The sequence below is a fragment of the Coffea arabica genome, chromosome 3e (assembly GCF_036785885.1).
Source record: "Coffea arabica cultivar ET-39 chromosome 3e, Coffea Arabica ET-39 HiFi, whole genome shotgun sequence".
Classification (NCBI taxonomy): Eukaryota; Viridiplantae; Streptophyta; class Magnoliopsida; order Gentianales; family Rubiaceae; genus Coffea; species Coffea arabica.
In genome coordinates, this window is record NC_092315.1 from 370,588 (window position 1) to 393,045 (window position 22,458).

Below are 22,458 nucleotides of genomic sequence, written 5' to 3' on the forward strand. Positions count from 1 at the left end.
CACTCTCACTTGATTCATGCTCATGCATGCACGTTCAATAAAACAAAAAATTTGGAGACCGTTTTGCAACAACTTGGACAAGTAAATTAATAGACTTTTAATTTGGGATTTGCACGAACCGGTAATGATTCTAGCGTACATTATTATATTTTTGCTTCAAAGTGTCGTAGTTAAGCTTTTAAGCAAATATGGTGTTTACGAAACTCCATTACAAATACTAGAAATGTAGGATCAAAGGCTAAGCATAAGCAGATAGTACTGCGGACCAAAATGGTCCATTTTGTTGTGTTTGTAAGGGATATACTTGCATCATTTTGAAAGTAAGGGACCCAAAAAAAATACAAATGCAACATATAAAGGACTGGTTGTGCAATTTTACTTTAAAGTTTATACATACATACTCTTAGTACATACTTCCTTCTGCACAGCTTTTAATCCATTATGCTATATAATGCACGCTATCATTCAAGAAGAGTCTGGCAACCTTTTTTCGTTCTCCCCCTGCCACCATTAATTGACGAGAATTTTATGTGAGATATAAGATTCTCAAAAATTTACAACCCCAAACCGACTTTCCCAGCCAGACCTACTCGCAGGAGGCCATTGACATGTACACTTGCCTGTCTCCTCAAAGATGATTTACATTGCTACCCCAACATATGTACATCTAAAGACCAAGCAGCCTAGCAAATTTTGTATCCACACAGAATCCAGTTGCACATTGGAGAAGTTGAACGTTGCCTCCCCTTGCTGCTGTTCGGGCTTTCACTTGGTCAACCCGTTGACAATCACCAGCGTATACTTTACCCACAAAAGGCCCTAATGCTACTCAAATCGAACCAAGCACATGCTCTCCTCAAACCAATTATTTCCTTTGATCCAATACACTTGAGAATTCCGCCTGCTTCAATTGGAACTCTCTACCGTGATAACCCTACGATTCAACTCTCTATTAGCTCAGATCAAAACCAGCTGCTGCACTAATGGCATATAGCAACTTCTGTTCCATCTGCTCCTTGCTGTATCAAGCCAAATGAAACATAAACAACATAAGCAACTAACAAAATTTACACCTGCAATGCCTAATTTTGAAACTACTAAAAGTATGCCCTTTGGACAACTTTTTCAGAGCTACAATATAAGTTCTCCAGGCATATGGGCTTGATACGCTCGTAATACAGAGGACACATACGCCCTTACAAACAAGAAAAATAGAAGAGAGAATATCATCTACAGGCAGCTCAAAGTAAAGAAAACCTTCTATATGGAGGAAGCTTTAGAAGATTCATGCAAGTAGCTGCTGTTGGTAATCGGTCAAGAGCTTCTTCAGAAGCACTGCCAGCAGCCCTGATTGAGTAGGAAGGAAATGTCATTAAGGATTGACATGTAAATAGCAGAGCATCTAGCATGTATAACATTTCACATCATAATCGGAAACCAACCATACCTCTGTATGCAGAATAACGGCTCCAAGTGCTTAAACCCAAGCAAGGGCCCTCGAGAACACCCAGTAACAAACCTTGAGTAAAAAAGCACAAGCAATGTTCATTCAGCTGTGCTAACTAAAAGTAGTTCATATCTTGAAGAAGTGACAATAGTAAAATAGACCACATGGGCATACTGCAACATGTTTTGAGTTAGTTCGACATATAAATGTACTTTTCCATGATCTTGAGGTACAGGACACAAATCACAGTAAAATGCAATACCTTAACATCAAGAAGCCCAAAAAAAAAAATATATTGAAGGGCACTCTGGTTGTAATTCTTGAACCTATAAAGGTCAACTATTCAGACCCAAAAAATGTTGCAGGTAGATGTGTACACACTTACATATAGTCAAATACAAGTTAGAGGGCAAACAAGAATGAGGAATAAAGTTAGGAAGAAAGAATCTAGAAAAGTATCTGATATTACTTCTGTATAAAAACTCTTCAATAGCAAAGCAAAACAAAAAGTGGGAAAATTGCCAATCACCAAAATAAATGATGCTCGGGGAGGTAACTATTGGAGTTCCCGCCCAAACTAGTTAAGACACAACTTACAAGTTGTCAAGCTATGAAGGCAAACTCTCTCCTGCTATCATCCTTTGGGAAAAGGATATTGGGAACTAACTTCATTGTAAATCAAGTAGAAAACTAAATATTGCATTGCAAGTTGACAAGTTATGAAGACAAAATTTATCCAGGCATCACCCTTCCGGCCAAAGGGAATTGGTAATTAAATTCATCATAGTTTGAGAAGAAAACTCAATATTGTATTGACTTCCTAAACTGGGTCAAGCCTTAGACATGACCAAGGCGAAGGTGACGTGACACTCAGTTTCGGAAGAAGATACAACTAAAGGATAATTCTCTTTAGACAGCCCTCCCCAAGTGAGCTACTTTTGCTTGGATATCATTCCTTCAGTCTTCATTTAGGAGAGTTAAAGGCTAATGTGTTTACATGGAAAGGGTGGTATAATATTAATAGAGCATGTCATTAACTTTTCTGCCACACATGATGGTACACACACCCGCGTGCTCCTAAATGTTCTTCCTGAAGTACTAAATCAATATACCAAGTTGGAAAGTGCATTCAATTTGGAAGGAAGAACTAAAAAAAATCCATTAGTTCATTGACACAACTTACTTCAAAAATTTCCTCTGATTTTCCAAAGAGAAGCATTTGATAACTTCCCAGAACATCTCGATGACATAGTGCTCCTGCAGATCAGAACTATAGTCAGGATCAATGTTTATCAACAGCGAAAAGCAACCAATAAAAGAGCATGCTTGATAATTATAAAAATCATTAGTCTCTGAAAATAAGCAATCAATGACCGGTCATCCAGAGACACAGCAATCGCCTCAACTGATCATGGATAGAGGACTCTCAGGTGCCATTCATTAACATTCATATCCCAAGTTTGGAACTTTCCTAACAATGGATGAGTAAATATCATTGTATTTTATGAAATTGCTGTCCACAGTCCAGCTTACAAGTCCACAAGTTCAATAATGAGCACAGTATGCAAACTTTGTGTTCATCCTTATACCAATAAGTATTTTCTGCTTCACTAATAGAAATTGTCAGATGCAATAGTTATCTAACATCCAAAAGACAAGAAACCAACTAAGGAGTTGATATTAAAACCAGACTGAACTAGTAAATCTTAAGTAGCATAGAAATTTTAAAGAAAATGTTTCACATTAACCATGTAACACCAGAATGTTTCAATTCAACGCAGAAGACCTAGTAACTTCAGAACTGGAGAGAGAGAGAGAGAGAGATTTACTTGATGATAGCCCCCTGCATAGTTGGTATGAGCTCGAAGATCATCAAGATCAAAGCCATCAACTGATCCAGATATTAAAAGCTAGAAGAAGAGGAGGAAAATTTTGTTAGTTCAATAGAACACCAATGGCATCTCTTTATAACGTTCGGACTTAAAAAAAATAATAACAACAATAAATTTATGCAACAGGTTACCATGCTCACAGATATTCTAATTTTCAATCTTATTGTTCACGATCAAATCAAGCATATGCATGAGTTGTGAATACTACAATTTTCCAGCCATCTCTCTCTCTCACACACACACACTCTCTCTCTATTCCCACTTCCTTTACCTGGGTTTTGACACCCAAATGACTCATACATAAAGATAACCTCAGTTGTGAACGAGAAGGGAGAGTACGGAAAATCATTGCAGTAATGTAAATAGAAGAGAAATTGAATGAGATTATGTTGCACAAAATGAATAAGTATAAATCTACTTGCATGTACGAGGAGATAAATACTTGCTCACTACTTCCTATTAGAATTTGCTTTTTGGTATTCCTTTAACAGCAAGCTGATTGGTCCTTGAAGAGAAAAGCAAAAGCCTTTCACATCACTGTTACCGCTGATTCCTATCAACAGCAATCAAGCTAATTTGAACATAACAGTTTTGCCAATTTCGAGGTACAAGATGACACCACCACACAGTTATCTTTCATTCCATTTCAGGTGACAAGACTTGTGCAATTTGGGACAAGCTCATAAAGGATGAACAACAAAATGATTTAGTCCTTTATACGTAGGGATTTTTTTTTTAGCTATGAACCACAACTCCAGGTATATCAAGAATAATACATGAAAATTCTCAATTTATCATACACTGAATGTGTATGTATTTATTCCAAATATTCACAAGTTCACAATATTTTCACCATACCCTCATAAAAATACCTTTACTTTCACCATGAACTAGAGCAAATAAAATGAATGTTGTTAATATCCTGTGCATATCATGTTTTCTGATTCATATTACGTTTCTAAGGGCGGCAGAGTGCCTTCCCGCCTACTGCATATAACTTCTTCTCCTTACTATGACCGCAAAGACATAAGCTGTCACTGACAGGTCAGCAAGTGTTTTAACACCCAATATTGCTGATTGTACCATAATTTGGGCCATGATTCTAGACAAGTTTGCTTTCAAAAACAACTGGGGAATATAAAAACTTATGATACAACACCTTATTGCTGACCTTGGATTTATATAGTTTTGATAGTTGAAAGTAGAATCATATAACAAGACAAAATTGAACACGACAGAAATTTAAGATTTTCAAGGCTTGAAATACCTGAAGTTCATGCTCATTAAACATGTCAATCCATTCTTTCTGTATAAGCTGCTGAAACCCCCTCAAGAAATAAGAACTTTGTTGGCGTATCTGAAAATCATAGTGATAATTTTAAACATGAACCTTGGAGAAAAAATTAACAATTAGAGGGAGGCCTTCATGGATCAAAGTGGAGGGCCATCTAACAGCCCACAAATGCAAACACAGAGATAAACACGCAGACGCAAAAACCTAAATATGATAAGATGGATATTCACCTGAAAATTCAAACGATGGTTGGCTACAAGATGAATAAATGTGATGACATTTTCATTTGTCACCCGTAAATTCTTTCCCCCAGGAAGCAGCTCTTCTTCTGCTTGCTCCCCGTATTCATTATTGACAATAACAAAGTACAACTCTAACCCTGAGATATCACCTTCATAATGCTGCAATTGCAAACGCCAAAAAGACAGTATAAAAAGAATTGCCAAATAAGAGGCACATATGAACTTTATAGGCAATAATATCTTTTCTATTCTTTATCTTCATACCCTTTAGGGATGTATTTCTTTATCTCCAACTATTTCATGGAGTAAGAGAGGAAGGCATTCTTTGCTCGATAGTTTTTTTTTTAAGGCAAAAAAAATAACTTGGAGTAAAAGCCTTAAACAACGAAGGAAAAGTTTGCACCAAAGCAGCTTCTATACTAACACAAAAGATGGAGCATCTTCAGATAACACTCCTCTAATCACTAAGAGAGAGATTCGAGGACAAACTCTACTTTAGGTAGAAATGATATTATTAAAAGTTATCATCATCTCTGATGCTATCATACACTCCATTGCCCAATTTTTTGAAATTAACTCTAAAATATGGTTGCTACTGCCATGTACAAAATGAGAGAGAATACAGAAAATCTCATGAAAGGTTTGGGAAGAGAAACTAACAATTTTCTACAAATTTATGAACCTTCAACTTCCATTGAGCATAAATGATCCTTGTGAATAATCACAATAAAGCAGACACAGGAGAGGGAAGCATCACCTTCAGAAATATCAGATGCCGATATAATTCTGGATCCAAGGAAGGCAAATCATTCAAGTAATTGTACCTGAGTAGCAACATCATCAAGAAGCCCCATTTTAGAGAAGTACCAAAAGCAAAGTAGCATGCCATTAACTAGATAGCCATCTTTTTGGCTCCCCATTCTCCATTCTACCCCAAATCAGCCCAATCATTATGCAACTCTTTCCCATCGAAGAAGTAACATCACATCAAATACTGCTGCAATTCTATGTGCCTAGATTTACAAAATCAGCTCTATATCACTAAACATCCTCTGATATGCATCAGAAATTCCTATTTTCATCTGACACTGGTCAAACTCATACCATTCTTGGTGAAAGTTAATGGTGGATAAAATAGGATAACAATTAAAATTCAATTTACCAACCAGGTGAGGTCAATTGATCTCACTAGCAAGCATGTCACTCAGCCCTCGGGTCCAAGGTGTTTTCACAAACACCAGAGACTAGTATATGCCGCAATTTTTGGGTATCAAGATATAAACTTGACTGATAAAAGTTATTACTTTGTTCTTAAGCTTTCAAGTTGGATACACCTCCACAAGTATCCTTTTTTTTTACCATTTTTTTAAGTGTAAGTGGGAGGTCTCAAACTCAGGACCTCTCACTCACACACCGTTCCCCCGAACCACCCAACCCTACACAAGCTTATCATGAAAAGGGAATGTTAGAACATGTTAGAAGCAAGACTGAGTGCCTTACTTTTGCTTCAATTTGCTCAGAAAGAAGGTTGCAAATGGTATATCAACAAGAATTCCCTCGAACATTGCCTACGACAAAAAACCCATATCATACTTAAGCAATAAAGACCACATAAAACAATCATTCTGACCTAGGAATTACTCGAGCAGATGCAATCACTGGAAATTACAGAAACAATTGATCATAACAAAAAATTAGACAATTGAAAAAGATCCATAAATTAGTGAGAGTGCAATCAGAATATAGTGTTAAATGTGCAGTGATATTCAATATTTGCATGGACCCTGACAATCCATGTTTCTGTGCCTGGTATAGGAGAAGAATTTAATCCATCACACAGAGAATAAAGCAAATCTTTATTGTTGTTTACCTATCATAAAAGATTACACCAGCTAAGTCTACCAAGTAACTCAGTGACCAATTAAGTACAATGAATATGGTCTAAAAAATGCTCAATGGTGAATCTTGGTTGATAAATTGCCATCCTGTAACCTGAAGCTCAACTCTACGAACCCAGAGACCATCCCATTAGAAGAGTGTCAACAAGTACTAAGCATTAAAACTCAGCCTCCCCAGGCCAACACACATACAGGCTGGTTCAACATATTGACCTTTATTGCAAGTCAATGAAAAGAAAACAGAACTTATTATAATGTGTAAAAAATACTGCATACAGAGGATGGTGAGATAAGCTAGACTAGAAGTGTAAATCATAAAATCCATTTTTTGCAACTAGAATGAGTTGCAGAATGGAAATGATATCTTTGTAGGTACAGGCAAAATATTTGAATTCTTTGTCTGGTGAACTAATTCCAATCAAACGTGGAACCAAATTGGGCTCAGTAATGGCTAAATGACCTGTTTGGCCTCGGTCCTTGAATTGAGTCTTAGTACAAGCAGCAGGCAGAGCTAAACTTTCCAAAATTTATATCATATTAACAAGCTTGCATTAGGATGATGTAGCATCCAAATTTTGAATCACCGGCAATGGTTCCACTAAGGAACATCTCACAAAAGGGTGATTTTGGGAGCTTGCAAAAGCTGCTCAGCATGGCGCTCCACGTCATATCACCAAGTACACAACCAGTCAATTGGCAGGTTGATCTGGGTATGAAACCATATAAAAGTTACTTTAAGATTGGACTTCAGGCCTATTCAATGATTCAATTTTCTATACTACTCAATGCACCCAGATTCTGTGTCACCATGGGCAGGTGGTTTCAATATTTTAAAGCCACCAGCGATACAAGAGCCACATGCCCTCTAAGGCTCCATTTCCAATTGTCTGTCATGTCAAGCACCTGTTTATGTTCCTAAGACGTGACAAAAAATGAAAAGAAAGGTTCAACACTAAGACGGCATAATCTTTCCAATACAGATTCCCTCAACAAAGAGCAAACAACCTTCTGAAACCTCCTAAAATCTGTCCTACTCCTCAACTACCGCCCCCCCCCTCCAGTCAACACAATCGTGTGATTCACTTGGTTCATCCTGGAAAAATTATCATCTCAAAATCACTAACAGATACCCAGATTAGCTTTTATAATTCACACCCTTTTTTTAACAAGACATAAATGTTAGCTATGAGCTACAGAATATGGTCAAGGAAAATTTTCCACCACATTTTGGATCCATTCCCTAAATGTAGTGTACTCAAATCAATTCTATAATTCACGTATATGATGAGCTGGAAAGCCAGATGCCGCGACATGAAAGACAAGCATTTATCTTTTAAATGTACAGATGTATCATTACCTTAGCAAGAACAGTTCCAAGAAAGTGAAACAACTGGAGATGCTGTTCGTGTACTAGTCCTGATCCAGGATTGGGATACAGTAGGTGATCCGCCGTTTCCTTCAAAAAGACCAAAAACATGATTATGTAGTGAATTAATTAGGCAAATATTCATACATGCATAAATTGTACATGGGCATTTTCATTTTCATAAGAGACAGAGAGACAGAGAGTTTGCTGCATGAATGGACCACTGTGGACTACAAAAAAAAACAGGTTCCTTCATGATGTGCTCATGCCATCGACTTCAGATGTGTGGTACGTCCACACATATGACGACACATGCATAAATCGGCATAAAGATGAAGAGCATATTTGTAGCTTAAAGTCACTGCATAGACACAACCTTAAATAATCCGTACTGTACATCAAAGGCTGCTCTAGTAACATTTTCCATAAAATCCTTGAAAATACCACCACCATCGATTCCAGCCTCCTCCGCTCCAAATTCATTGATAAAAGTAACACGAATCTGGACAAAAACAATGATGATGATCATATCAGGTATGAAGGCAAAGCGGCTAATCTTTTATAAGGGACTCAACATAGTAATTTATATAGTTCAGAACTGCTAAATACAAAAACAAAAATATCACCAGTCCTCGAAGATCCTCTTCAGTCAAGGCATTCAACTGATCAAAAGCATCTTCCAAGATATGATCTCTTCTTACTCTGAACCTGTTCCTAACATAGGGGACATGAGGTATATTCCTTTCCCTTGCCGCAACAAGCTGTGACTGGTAGATGGATCCAACAATGACTCTCATCAGCAGTCAGTAAAATCATAATCAGAGGAAAACAGAATTCCTTATACAACATTTTGTGAGAGAAAGGGGAGAAAACTAGGAATTAATAAATCCACATTTAATCATTTTCTTTGAAGATAGCAAGCACACAGAAAAACTGACAGAATGAAAAAATCAATGGATAAGCAACTCACCGCAAATATTTTAGCTCTGCTCGTAAATGGAACCAAGAAGGGAGCTAGTTTTAGTATATCATTTGCTTTAGTATTTTCCATGGTCGCCTGGAGAAAATAAATAGCATAATTAACAACTAGAGGTCTTTTCATGGGTTTTCTTTTTGTCGGGGGGGGAGGGCAATTCTATCAACTTATTGAAAGTGAAGTTAGAAAGCATATACCTGAGAGATAAAGTAATCATTGACACCGTCAGCATGAAAATCACTTGGGGGTGTAAATTGCCTTCTGTTATTCCAATCTTGCAACTAAAAAGTTGAATCATATCAGGAGGAGGCAAAATGGAAGATGCAATGATAAAGGCATATGCATGAGAAATATTCAGAATTGGAAAAACAAACAGAACCATAACCAAGATCATCCAAAACTTTTGTAAAATATACCTGCGACAAGAGCTCAGAAGCTGTAACACAAACTCTATGCTGAAGAAATTCCAATGGGTGCTTCTTCATGGCAAAGGTGTCAACAGGGGACTTGGAAAAATTAGGTGGTGCCACAGGATTCAGCCACAGGAGTTGCCACAAGGCCTACAAAAAGAAAGTGCAAATGCACCAGGATATCACCACAGTGTCAGGAATTTTATTCTATTGAGAATTTGAGCATAGCAAAGAGCTTAGTGATCCAGGAAGCAACATCAGACTTTCAAATCTAAGAGAACTGGTTCAATGAGATTGTGCTTTGACATTGACATGCAAACAAGTGGGCAGCTATTAAAAAATTGTTAGTCAGTTTAATATAGTTCTGATTCTGTTATACAAGATAGCTTAAAACACGTCTTTCTTGGTCATTTAAAGTAAAATGCTAAGAGTTAAGAAAGCAAAAGGTCCTGAATGAACTTGAAGAGATCACATTCAATAGAGTAAATGCAAAAGCTAAGCCCATGTCAAGTTGATCCCTTGGCAAACACAGGCAAGAGTAACAGAGAGGTGGATTGCCTATTAAGTAAATGGACTTGAATATTTGTTGAACTACTATGTTTGCAAACATATGGAGATAAAACAACATCTACATAATTCATAGAAGAAGCTATCTATGAGCTGATTAAATCCCGAATGCCCAGCTGCCTGTTTGGCAGGGACTAGGGGTTTGAAGTGTGCTCAGCTAGCAAAGTCCAAAAAATGAATTCAGATTTAAAAAAAAAAAAAAAAGTGAGGCTTCTTTTCAACAACTAAAACATCCCCAAATAAAACCCTTCAAAACACCAAGTGGTAAACAACAGAATGCTACTAGCCAACCTCTACAAGAATACCTGTCTTATAATAACAATCAAGCATCGGATATCATCCAGTGGCAGTGGCTTCTCTTGCTCATAAAACTCTTCATTATCAACAATCATAAGCATGTGCCTGGTCAAGCATTTATACAAACATGAGATGTCAATTAACTCACAATACAATGTCATGTAATGCAAGAATAGATGATGCCAAACCACAGATTTCTTACTTGTAAACAGGGCAGAAAACAGCCAAAGGTAGTAACCAACCAGGTGCATCTTCAGGCAAATATGCAGACAGCTTGGACAAGGATGACCATTTACAGTTGTCATGGCAGCATTTCATGAAGTTCCAAAGCACAAGAACCAACTCTGTTCTATAAGCTAGCACAGTCATGATGCGCTCTAGAGGCAGGATGTTGAACATAACATGAAGGAAAGCACAAGCAGCACCAACAGCTGCAGCCTCTTTATCATTGGGCCCACCTATATATGAATTATTGGCAAGCGAAACCCCACCCAACAAAACATTTGTCTGCTCAGCAATGACAAAAAGTTTCAATTAATATTTCTGAAACAGAATCTCACAACTCAGTTTAACATGCACATTAAACATTGTTGGACTGTTTAAGTTTCATACCAATTGCAAAAGAAAGCGTGGATCTATTGCATTATAAATCTGGAGCTCCAAATCACCATTTAGAACTTTTTCTGCTCGTTCATCATCAACAAGCATTTCGTCATCATAAGTATTGGAATCTGAAACAAACATATGAAATAGAATCAAAATTTAAAAGAGGCAATTCTGTTAAAACACTGTGGATAATCAAGTCCAGGATTTTAGTATCACAATGCACTCAAATAAAAAAATCAAGCCTACGGTAAGTTAAAGTGTACTATGAAGACTTACTTTGTTTACCTCCTTCATTCAATGTTTTGATGGGTGGAATTGCTTCCAACAAAAATGTTGCAAGAGTCACAAAATCTACAGCCTGATGCAGAAGAAGAAAAAGGAAGGAACTTCAAACCAATTACAAATAGGTTCAAAGTCCACCTAAATAACATACTGATGTAGAGATGGAGCAAGACAAAACTATTATCATTCTATGGAAAAAAACTGACAGCCCTTCACTAATAAATGATAGTCAACGCAGACAGGAGGGGATGAATCAGCTGAACCTGCCTCAATTCTCATCAACGATTTGAGGATAAAGAAGCGGTAGCTCAAGAAATACTAGAAAGTACTGTTTGGACAGAAGGTACCGGGTCAACAGAAGGAAAAAGAGGTGGCAAGGTACTTGAATCAAAGACATGTCTCCAAAAAAAGAGGCATTACAAGCAAGAAAATAATTGATTTGGCTCTTACTCTCCTTTGATTGGGAAATTAACTTCTCCTCAATGATATTATATAAAGCAAATCTATAAGGAAGGTAAAATATCAAGAGATAAGTAGAACTTTTCAAGTAAAATTATTTCAAAGAAGATTAAAAAATATATTTTCGTGGGAAGCAAATGATAATGCAGACCATCAATGGAGCCAAGCCACAACATATTGGGGAGTTTATATCCACAAATAGCCCAGGAATCTACTAAAAAATGGTAAAAATATATTGAGTTGTACCATATCAAATGACTCAGGGTGAGCGAAAGCAACTCCAGCAGCTTCTAATATATTTCCAAGAAGGCAGGCGAAACTAGGAAAATCACTTGATATATCTTCAGGTAGAACATTCTTATGATTTTTCACACAGAGGGCCATCTGATGGAAATACTGCTGACTCAACCTAGGAGCTCCAAAAGTCTAGATAAACAATAAAAGCAGCTGTTAACTACTATGCAAGCAGATAATCACAGCATAACATACTCCAAACAATTGAAGAACAGCACAGACCTGTGTAGCAGTACAAGTACAAAGAGAGAGTGGATACATGAATCAGGCTACAACAGCATAAAGCTTTTGTAGCAAAATAAAAGCAATACAGAGCAGATAAGGGCTACGTATATTTGTGTACTGCATGCAAAACTGAGAAGTCACTCCACTGCAATGAAGCCCACTTTCCCAACATCTAATCATACCCAAATTCTTGACAAGAAACAGAATATAATGACACCGATTGTTAATGAATTATCATTAATTAGTCTACCTCTTTTAGATGCGGAAAAAGACGCCACAAGAAAGGAATTGTAAGAAGCTGGGATGAGAAACTCCAACTTGGGTCAACATTCGGACAAACACAAGGTGTTTGCCCCACATGAGATATAATGAGGGCCAGAACACGTTCCAAAGAAGATACATCACCAACAAGGCCCTGGATAGTTACTTCCTGCATGTAATCCACAGCAATGCAACTATTAATGATACATCTCATAAGAAGGAACTTCAAGGATATCCAAGAGAAGACAAGACTCAGTCACATACAATAAAAAACCAGAATAAGGAAAAATCCAAACACCAAGAACACTTGAAATCTAGGAGCCACATACGTTAAATACAAAATACAACTTCAAGCTTGAATTCCTGTATGGGTAGTTGGGTAAACCAAATAAAGCTCATTACAACTCTAAGCCATTGAAAACAAAAGGCAATCCATTCTGAATATCAGGTTGATCTTACCTTCAGCGTCAGAATGACATTTCTAAACATGGAAAATACATTTCTTTGTAAAAGATAGCTGACTGTGTTACAAGCCCAGGGAAGTCTGTCATCAATCAATAGATGTAATGCATCTAACAAGAGAATTGCTGGAGCACCAGAATGTTTAGATGCCATTAGTTGGTCTCTCAACTGGATCCTGCAAAAGTCACAACATGTTTATATGCCATTAGTTGGTCTCTTAACTGGATCGTGCAAAAGTCACAACTGATATAAGCAATTTACCGTTTCAAGAACTAACTTCTGAAGAAAAGTCCGTCGAAAGGTTTCAAAAATAACTTGGTCTGAATTTCGAGGCCATGTGACATCTTCAGGGTGGCACTTATATTTACAAATGCTAATTACACACTAACAGACATTTGTGGAAGATAGTCAACAAAGTCATAGTTTGATACAGATTTTGGAGACATCATATAATAATTAAAAACAAATCCCTTTCCTAGTAGCACTCAGGCAGGAGCATTGTATGCCGTATATTCCATTTTCATTAGCTAACTAATATGATTTTTGTAAGGTCACTAGCTCGTGCAAAGCTCCTACACTTATTCCAGCACTGCATTTCACTAGTAAAGATGGAAGAATGTGTTTAGCTGTTACCAGAAAACAAACAATTATATATGATTAAAGAAATAAATCAGCTTTATGATGGCCAGTGCATGACATTAAGCAGCTCAGCAAGACATCAAGGAATGTCCATGCACAAACAATACTATAACATAGCCTTTGCACAGCAAACCAACAATACTTGAAGCATTTAAAGAGAACTAACAATTTTTAAGAGAGAGAAACTACTGACATGAGGGTTTCTTTACAAACCTATTCTCATAAATTGCCTGAATACATGCCAAAGCAAATTTCTTAACCCTGTACTCCACCAGGGCTTTATTGGATGGATAGTCAGCACCAGCAAAGAGGCTTATAATATCTAGCACTGCAGATAAACATTGCTAGCATTAGCATGAAAATGAAGCACACGTAGATAAATAGATAGACAGATAAATAAAAGATAGATAGGGAGAGACAGAAATTAAGATAATTTGCAAATAAATCCAAAAGAATATGCTAACAAGCCACCCGTCAAAATGAATCTGCTTATTAAAAAGATGCTTGCAGTGTTGAAGGCATCACAGAAAGAGTAAGTTTTCCCGTAACTTCTTTTAAATTTATATCAAGTTGATGACAGGTTTTGCAAATTCTAATATGAAGTTACACTATATTAGCATTTTATTCATCAGATATGAGATAATCGCTCCTAAAAGGATGGAGTGAAAAGTTGAGTATTGAGCGAAAAGGACATACCACTCCATTTCTACAGCTATATATGAAGTATGGCAGAAAACTATTCCGATAGCATGCTACCAATTAAAGCATGCTTACAAGTTAATCAAAATTATATTTAATGATAATTCGTATGATTCAACAGGCTTGAAGACATAACATGATAAGCCGTTAGTTGATTGGTCGAAAAATCTTGTCAGAAGTTACTTATTGACTTACCATTATCTTGATCCAACTTCTGAAGCAACTGACAAACTTCCACAAGGGCAGAACAATCAGCAGCATTTTTGGGGTTAAAAAAGAAAAGTAGCCAGCGGAGAAAATCAGAATCTGGACCAAAGCATTGCCTGGACAATGAAACTAAGAAGAATCAAACTATGTTGAAAAAGGTTATATAAATAATTTGAGCCCCACAAAGGGAACAAGAACTATATGAAAGAACAGTTGAAGAAAGGGGGGAACAATAAGGCCTTACTTATTAAACTACAAAAACAGAGACCTCAATAAGACATTCTAGCAACTAACAAAATCAAAATGAGGAACCAACAGCATACCTGTCCACATTCTGGAAGTGCTTGCCAAATCTGGTAAAAAACCTCTCTCGGACTTCTGAACGTTCAGCCTCCACAAGCTTTCTCCCTCTAAAGCATTTCTGTAACAAGAAATTAGTCAAAGCTGGGCAACAAACCAATGGAGTTTCAGTCATTGAGTTTCCAAGCTCCCTACAGGCCTAGTTTTGCAGAGATTAAAAAAATCAATTTATCCCAATTGAGATGCTAGAGATAATCCAATCAAAGCTTTATTATCTTTATTAATACAATGTATACTTCTGTTAATACATTAAACAAAAAATAGGTGGCTCTAGAGATAATCCAATCAAAGCTTCATTATCTTTATTATCCCAATTGAGATGCTAGGGATAATCCAATCAAAGCTTTATTATCTTTATTAATACAATGTATACTTCTGTTAATACATTCAACAAAAAATAGGTGGCTCTAGTTCCAAGGGTCCTTAAAAGCAATTTTACTGTATAACACGTTCATGTCACAAGCTGGGGTGAACTTACATCAATATTCTCTAATGAAATAGGCAATGATTCTACATATAACACGTTCATGTCACAAGCTGAGGTGAACTTACTTCAATATTCTCTAATGAAATAGGCAATGATTCTACATAGAACTTAAGGTAAATCTTCTGATTATTAGAGAACTAAACAAGGAACCACACATAACTTTCAACATTAAATTGATGCTGGTAACAATACGAATTCCAAATGATAACATATTTAAAAGAGGGAGTAATTGGTCAATTAGGAAGTTTTAAGGCAATTCCACAATTATAACACAAAAATATTTCAAAGCTATCTTTCTGCTAACTTCAAAAACCTATCTGTCACCAAAAGAAAAGTTCCAAGGCCAGCACAACACATGCAGCATAACAATATCAACAGTAGCTAAGCTTAACCATCGTCTGAAAGGAGGGGGGAAAAAGCATAAGTGACATAATAAATATCATGACTAGTTATAAATTTAGGAGGCCAGATAGTAAATATCATAATAAATATCGTGACTAACCACAAACATGTGATGAGTGTTAAACCAGTTTTCGCATATTTCCTTAAGTTAATCAATTCTACTCAACTGACCACTTATGACTCTTAATGATAGCCTTTGACCTAAAGCATGAAAAGCAGATAAAATAGGATTTTCTCAGTTGTCAATTTTAGGTGCAGAGAAATAAAGCATGAAAAGCAGATAAAATAGGATTTTCTCAGTTGTCAATTTTAGGTGCAGAGACTATCCGAGTCAACTTATCACTTCAGATCGTTTGGAATCAAATGTTGACATGGGACTAAGTATCATCATCCCATCCAAGACTAATTCTTCCTGTCATACACTTGGATCCTTCATTCATAGCCTCAAATTAAAGGCCTTTTAATTTTTCCCAGCAAACAAACATGCTCACCAATTCTAGCACATGATTGGCCAACAATTATGTGATGGATGAAAGATTACAGGGACAATGCACTATTTAAATCGTACAAAATTCAAGTCCTGTAGACAAAATGATGTGATGATCGTCAATCAAAATTCCAGATAACAATTGGGTAAAACGCACAAAAATGTAAATCAACTGGTTGCAAGAAAATCTTCTCTTTAGAGTGCATATATTATTCATTTCTATATGCCACAGGAACATGGGCATGCCATCCAGCCTTGGTGGAATGAGGAACAAGATCAACCTTGAGAGAACTAAGGATGAAAAAGGATTTTATAACCGAAGAGACAACTTTCTTCATTCCTACATGATACCTGATAAAGAACGTGTATAAACAGATGCCAACAGGCGCATCACCTACATGTATCGTCCTTTTCAAATGGAGTAATTATCATAACCCCCTTGTGTTTATTATTTTAAATGCTCAATGCACTTGCCACAAGTACGAAGTAGAACATCCATCATAATCCACAGTACCAAAATTTATTCATCAAAAATGATTAGAACACGAAAGTCGATCCTGTAAATGCCCAGGTACCTGCTTGGGTACCACTGTTACGTTTTTGTCTTTGTTTTCTGATTCTACTCAATCCTGCTACCTGATAATAATAGACCCGATCATGCTTAAATTAAATAGCAGCCTATACAGAAATGTCATTCCTTTTTTGCTATTTCATTGATGAGTGGCCTTTTTGCAGCGATTAACAGCTTCCCAACCTATATAGAAATATCGTTCCTTTTTTGCTATTTCGTTTATGAGTGGCCTTTTTGCGTCGATTCACAGCCTCCCGTAAATATGCACGCTGTTTTCATTAACCTAAGACACACTAGTGCAACCAACCATATGTTTCTGACCCCACCCCTCCACATTTTTCCACTCATTAACAGAATCCAACCTAATAACCCGCTAAAAACATGATCTTTAAGCTTAGTTAAGATAAATAAATAAATAACCTAAAAATCCCCAGTTTAACCGCAGTCTTATACTTGAATCCAGCATGTATTCCGTATATTCTCCTAAACCCAACATAAATACCATCCAATAGCCAAATGTCCAGTGTCAATAACGATAAGAAGCTAAATGAAACATAAATATCCTCCACGGGCTAGTCTAGCTCTCTATCTAAGGCCTCGTACTACATAATTAAAAAACTAAAGAGATTTTTTTTAAAAAAAAAAAAAACCAAGAGATAAAATGTACTCCGTAAACAAGCTAAAACCTAGTTCGTAATTGACCTAAAGCATGTCAAAATTTCACAAATTCATAGCTTTCACAATGATATGAACCAGCTAAGTTAACGAAAGAAATGAAAACCAAAGACATTGGTACTGCACATCAAACCGTATATATATTGTAACACAACGTTAAGCCTGAATATGAAGGCTTTTTGAGACCTGAATTTTGAGAGCAGCAGAGTTGTTCTGACGCAACTGGAGGCGGCGATTCCTCTCGAACCTAGTTTGCTCCACAAGCTTCTTCCGGTCTCTTTCTTTGGAACTCCGTCCGCCTAAATCCACTCGCTTCCTCGTCGATGAATCGCCGGAGAAAAACATCTTCCCCTTTTTTATTCCCCACCGCAAAAATGATCAATTCAACCCAAAAGAAGTTATAAAAAATAAAAATCGAGACGAAGAAAAAGCTCCAATCTAACTAGCCTATTAAATAGGAGTGTCAATTTTGAATGTAATGAAATTGCAAAAGAGTAAAGAGAAAAGGCAAAGAGGAAGAAAAACTATGAGCTGAGTGACTTAACAGAAAGAGGAAAAAATGCCTGCTCAAAATCAAATACGTTTTCCTTTTCTTTTCTTTTTTTTTAATAAAAACTTTTGCGGGAGTTAGCAATGAGTAGCAAGCAGTACAAATAAAATAGCACCGAGGATGGAAAGGAGGAGAAGACTTTTCTTGAGTCCTCTTGTTGTTTAAGCCTTCAGGAGTTTCTACCGTAACTTCTTGCTTCGTTTTACTATACTGGTTTTTTTTCCTGTAACGAAACACGTGTGCAAGGACGTATGCTTAATTTAGAGGTACTATCGAGTCGAGCACCATACTCGAACTCGATCATAATTAGTGCTATCCGAGTTCGAACGAGTAAAAAAAATTTAGACTCAAACTCAACTCGATAAAATAAAATTAAACTCGAACTCGACTCGTTTAAGCTCGATTAAACTCGAGTAAATATCAAGTCCGATCTACTCGAGCTCTAGCTCGAGTTTTGAAATAAACCTATAATTTTTTTCTCAAAAATATATAATATAAATATAATATGAAAACTCGATTAAGCTCATCGAGCATTTGAGTATTTATTTTTGGAGTTCGAACTCGACTCGTTGAGTATAACGAGTAGGTCGAGCTCGATTTGACAGAGCTCACGCCAAGCTTTTTACCAAGCCACAAGTGGCTTGACTTGATTGCACTCCTATGCTCAATAGTAGGATTGGCATCCGTTTGGCTTGATCATTTTCATACATAATGTTGTGTAATATACAAATAAATATAATCTTAAAATTTTCAAAAATACAAAAAATAACTTAAAAAAAAAACCTCATCTACGGTAAAAGTTTTTCACCTACATTACTATTGTAAAATATTTCAAAAACACCCCCAAAAACAATTAATTCAAACGTATCTTTAAGAAAATAAAAATTAGAAGATTTTGTGATCTAGAATGCATAATTTGTTTCAAGAAAAAAAAAATATAGGAGGTAGTCATTTATGTTATTATTGTGATAAAAAAAAGTGCATATTTTGTTTCATGGAAAAAGAAATATAGGAGGTAATCATTTTATGTTGTTAGTATCAAAGATAATTTAGGTTAAAGAATTCCATTTTGCTTTTGTCCTTTTCGTATGAGAGATGCAGCATTGTTCAGCAATATATATATATATAGAGAGAGAGAGAGAGAGAGATATCATATTTTTTAAGATTAAGATTAAGATTAATATAGTAGTATAGTAGTAGTACTTTGAGTTAAAAATGGGAGAAAGGTTCAAAGTATTTGATTGACCCTCCCATCCTCTTCACGGTGCAAGATGGCTTCTTGGTAAAAGCTTCATTGGATTGCAATCTTAAAAATGATTATACACTTTTTAGTGTAGTCGGAGTAACGTATAAGTGCGATGATTTATTGGAAAGAATATTTATATAGGTGACACAAAATGGGAAACGAAAAAAATGTAAAAAGGAATTTGGCAAAAATAATAACCAAATAAAGCATCACATCTATAATATTAATTTATATCTCATTTAAAGGAAGGATAAAAACCTTGGATTCATATATGTACATGAGAGTTGAAAAAGGGAAAAAAAAAATGTAACAATCGAATGGGAATCTTTTATTTCTTCCGTGGAAATTTAAAACAAATAAAATAATACGTGGAATACACAATTTGGATCGGTTTACTGTTAGACATGGGCCAAGTTTTGACAAAATTCCAACTCCAAGCCAAAATGTTGCTAATTTGTGACAGTGCAAGAATGGACTGTTTCAAATTCATGGTTGAAACTCGGCCTCAGCAAGCAGGCTAAGAGGTGGATCAAAGATCTTAGCAATGCATTATCAGGCCCAACAAATAACAAATACTAACAACAAATGCCGTTGTCGACCAAATTGATATTGGGCTACTGCAAAATTGCGTATTCAGAACAAAAACAAAACAACAAAGCATGAATGGCGCCTTGACAACTTTTATTAGTAAAACAACAACATGGTAGTAAAGAGTCGAGAAGCATCGATAGGAGTTTAAAGTCGTGTCCCCTTTCGGCGTGCAGAAATTCCAAGATGCACTCCTAATTAGTTTTACTAGGAAATGGACGCAAGTTGTTAAATTCTCACTTCAAAGACGAAACGAACGAAGGAACGAACCCCCACCCCTATGTTTTTCAAATTTCAATTAGGCGGAGCGGAGTGAGTCAAAGGGCAGGCAGGTCCAGACCCCCAGTGAGTTGGCTGAGTACGTAATGGTCTTTGATCATCGCAGAGACTTCACCAGGGCTTCGATGGATATGAGTAATTATTAATTAGGGGGGCCGTTGCGTTGAATAATCAATCACCCCTCAATTTCAAAGATGCTCAAGTTTACAAAGTAGACCGACCTTATCCGGGGATGAGTTCATGACCAAAGTAGACATGAGTGCATTTCTGGTATATTGGCCTTTTAAGACTAGTCGTGTGGGTGTTTAGATATACTCAAAAAAGTTTTATCCCCCCCCCCCCCCCCCACACACACACAGTCACTCACAGAGTCACTCACAGTGACAGACAGATATTTACTTGTAGATAGTGCTGCTTCCCCTGCTCCAAAACAAGAAAGAAACACGACCATCGGTGTCTACTACTACTTGCTATACCTTATTAGCTAGCTATATACCGTCAAATCAAAACTTACTACTTATTATTCCTTCAATGCCTATAACATTTCAAAGCACTGCTAGCCAGGACTACTACCTGCTTAAGCATCATCAGAGAGAGACTCTCTGAGAGAGAGAGAGGTTAGTTTGCAAGTTCACCCAATCTGATCAGCTGGCTAGCGTAGCGTGTATACATATATATATAAAATATTATTGTTAACATGGCATGGTGGGAATTTTAACTTATAACTTACTTGTCGCCCAATCTCATGTTAGTCTGCATTTGATCTTTTTTTTAAAATGTTACTGTGCTGCATGCGTGATTGCTGATTAAAATTCTACTCTGCAGTCCGCTGTGGAGCAGACCCAACGTCATATACTTTCCTTGTGTTGAAATGAATCCAATAATGATAACAATAACAGATGGCGTATTATAATAACAATCCTTCTTCACCAAATTCAACTCTTGAGGAGAAGAAAGAGGGGAGGGTGGGGAAGGGAATGCACGATTTCTAACCTTGGTACTTGGTACATCACTCAACTAAACCTCTGAGCATTTGACTTTGAAACATTTCAATTCTGGGAGCCGATGGGATGGGGATGGGATGACAAAGTTGGACCCGTCGAAGAAACAAAGACTATAAAAGAAAGAACAAAGCATTTTGAGAGACCTGAGAAGCATCTATAATGGGAAGTTGATACAAGTCCACTCCTGAAATTTCTATGCAAACGTCAAACGGCAATTAGGTTTCCTGCAAATTAGCACTGACTCCTGCTGCAACTTGCATAATTACTGGTTCGTAATACTAATATTAGTCTAATACTAATACACCACACCATCGTGCTGCTAGCTACTGCTATATTTAAAGAATATTATTATACTCCTACTACTACTAATATATATTGTTGTATGTCGTGTGTCCGCTCTCTCTCTCTCTCTATATATATATATATATATTCCTACTAGTACCATTCAAGATAATCTAATCTAATCTATGTATTCAAGATAACCAAAAAAAAAAAAAGAAAAAACAGACGGACATTCTTGTTGCGCAAGCCGTCTTAGGTTGGGTTGACCAGTGTGGATGAGATGAGTAAGAGTAGTATTCTTTAGCGAACTTGTGTTGAATGTCGTCCGTTTTGACTTTGACCGACCGACCGACATGGTTTTCTCCCAAGCAAATGAGCGATTCAAATGTTTTCCGTGGCGATTAAATGCAATAATAATAACGAGACCTTTTCAAGTCTCAGCAGTCCCGGCTTCCTTTGCCAGTAATTTAAGTGTCGGTAATTTAACATCACAAACAAAATAATCTGTTTTTTTTTCCCTTCTTTTTATTTGTGTTAAAATCCTTTTTCTATATATGTCAAATACTCTCCCTAGCTCTCTTCAAATAAACAATTAAAGATCATCATCATATATAAAAACTAAACTAGCAAAATGAAAACGACCTTAATATTGCAGACCGTCGTATCCTTGCGAAGACAACGGAACCGCAACAGTTGAGAGTATCGCACACAAATTTAAAGAAAAAAGGTGAAATTAATGAACTTTCTCGGTCGGGTCAGAAGCTTCCTTTGTTGACAAGTAAAACACGTATAGTCAACTACGTCCATGGCGTCTGCAACTTTTGTTTTGTGGACTTGCCTTTGCAATTTCAGCATAGATGCGTCAAAAAGCTTTAAGGTTGCCGTAGACAAAAGCACCATATATAATGGCTAAAGTGCTGCTTATTATATTTATTTATATATGTAATTAAAATCATCCATCATAACTAATACACCAATAAAAAAAAGCGTGCTCTGTTTAATGA

General features: G+C 36.5%; 1 protein-coding gene across 4 annotated transcripts; it reads right to left on the reverse strand.

Moving 5' to 3' along the window:
- Positions 1-345: 345 nt before the first annotated feature.
- On the reverse strand, positions 346-17,991 carry LOC113738021 (E3 ubiquitin-protein ligase UPL6). 4 transcript variants are annotated; one of them, XM_027265171.2, is made up of 26 exons: positions 17,692-17,991; positions 14,847-14,944; positions 14,512-14,639; positions 13,831-13,945; positions 12,976-13,153; positions 12,506-12,685; positions 11,983-12,162; positions 11,281-11,353; positions 11,002-11,120; positions 10,592-10,896; positions 10,398-10,494; positions 9,532-9,675; positions 9,313-9,396; positions 9,110-9,196; positions 8,766-8,906; positions 8,516-8,641; positions 8,131-8,229; positions 6,376-6,443; positions 5,633-5,699; positions 4,864-5,034; positions 4,607-4,696; positions 3,277-3,357; positions 2,631-2,704; positions 1,448-1,519; positions 1,258-1,347; positions 346-1,019 (listed from the first exon to the last, which is right to left on the reverse strand). In XM_027265171.2, exons 1-26 carry the CDS (start codon positions 17,848-17,850, stop codon positions 953-955), a joined length of 3,093 nt encoding a protein of 1,030 aa, XP_027120972.1. In that variant the 5' UTR covers positions 17,851-17,991; the 3' UTR covers positions 346-952. The 4 variants fall into 4 exon arrangements, with proteins under 4 accessions (XP_027120972.1, XP_027120971.1, XP_071940226.1 ...); XM_027265170.2 differs by having other exon boundaries at positions 11,272-11,353; XM_072084125.1 differs by lacking the exon at positions 11,983-12,162.
- Positions 17,992-22,458: the final 4,467 nt, after the last annotated feature.

Bases quoted from the DNA above. Each gene is read 5' to 3' on its own strand.
- LOC113738021 (XM_027265170.2), bottom strand. From the start codon at position 17,850: ATGTTTTTCTCCGGCGATTCATCGACGAGGAAGCGAGTGGATTTAGGC. The intron at 13,946-14,511 runs GTAAGTCAATAA...GTTTATCTGCAG, and splicing joins GAAGTTGGATCAAGATAATG to TGCTAGATATTATAAGCCTC. The intron at 11,354-11,982 runs GTACAACTCAAT...CTTCTGCATCAG, and splicing joins ACCCTGAGTCATTTGATATG to GCTGTAGATTTTGTGACTCT.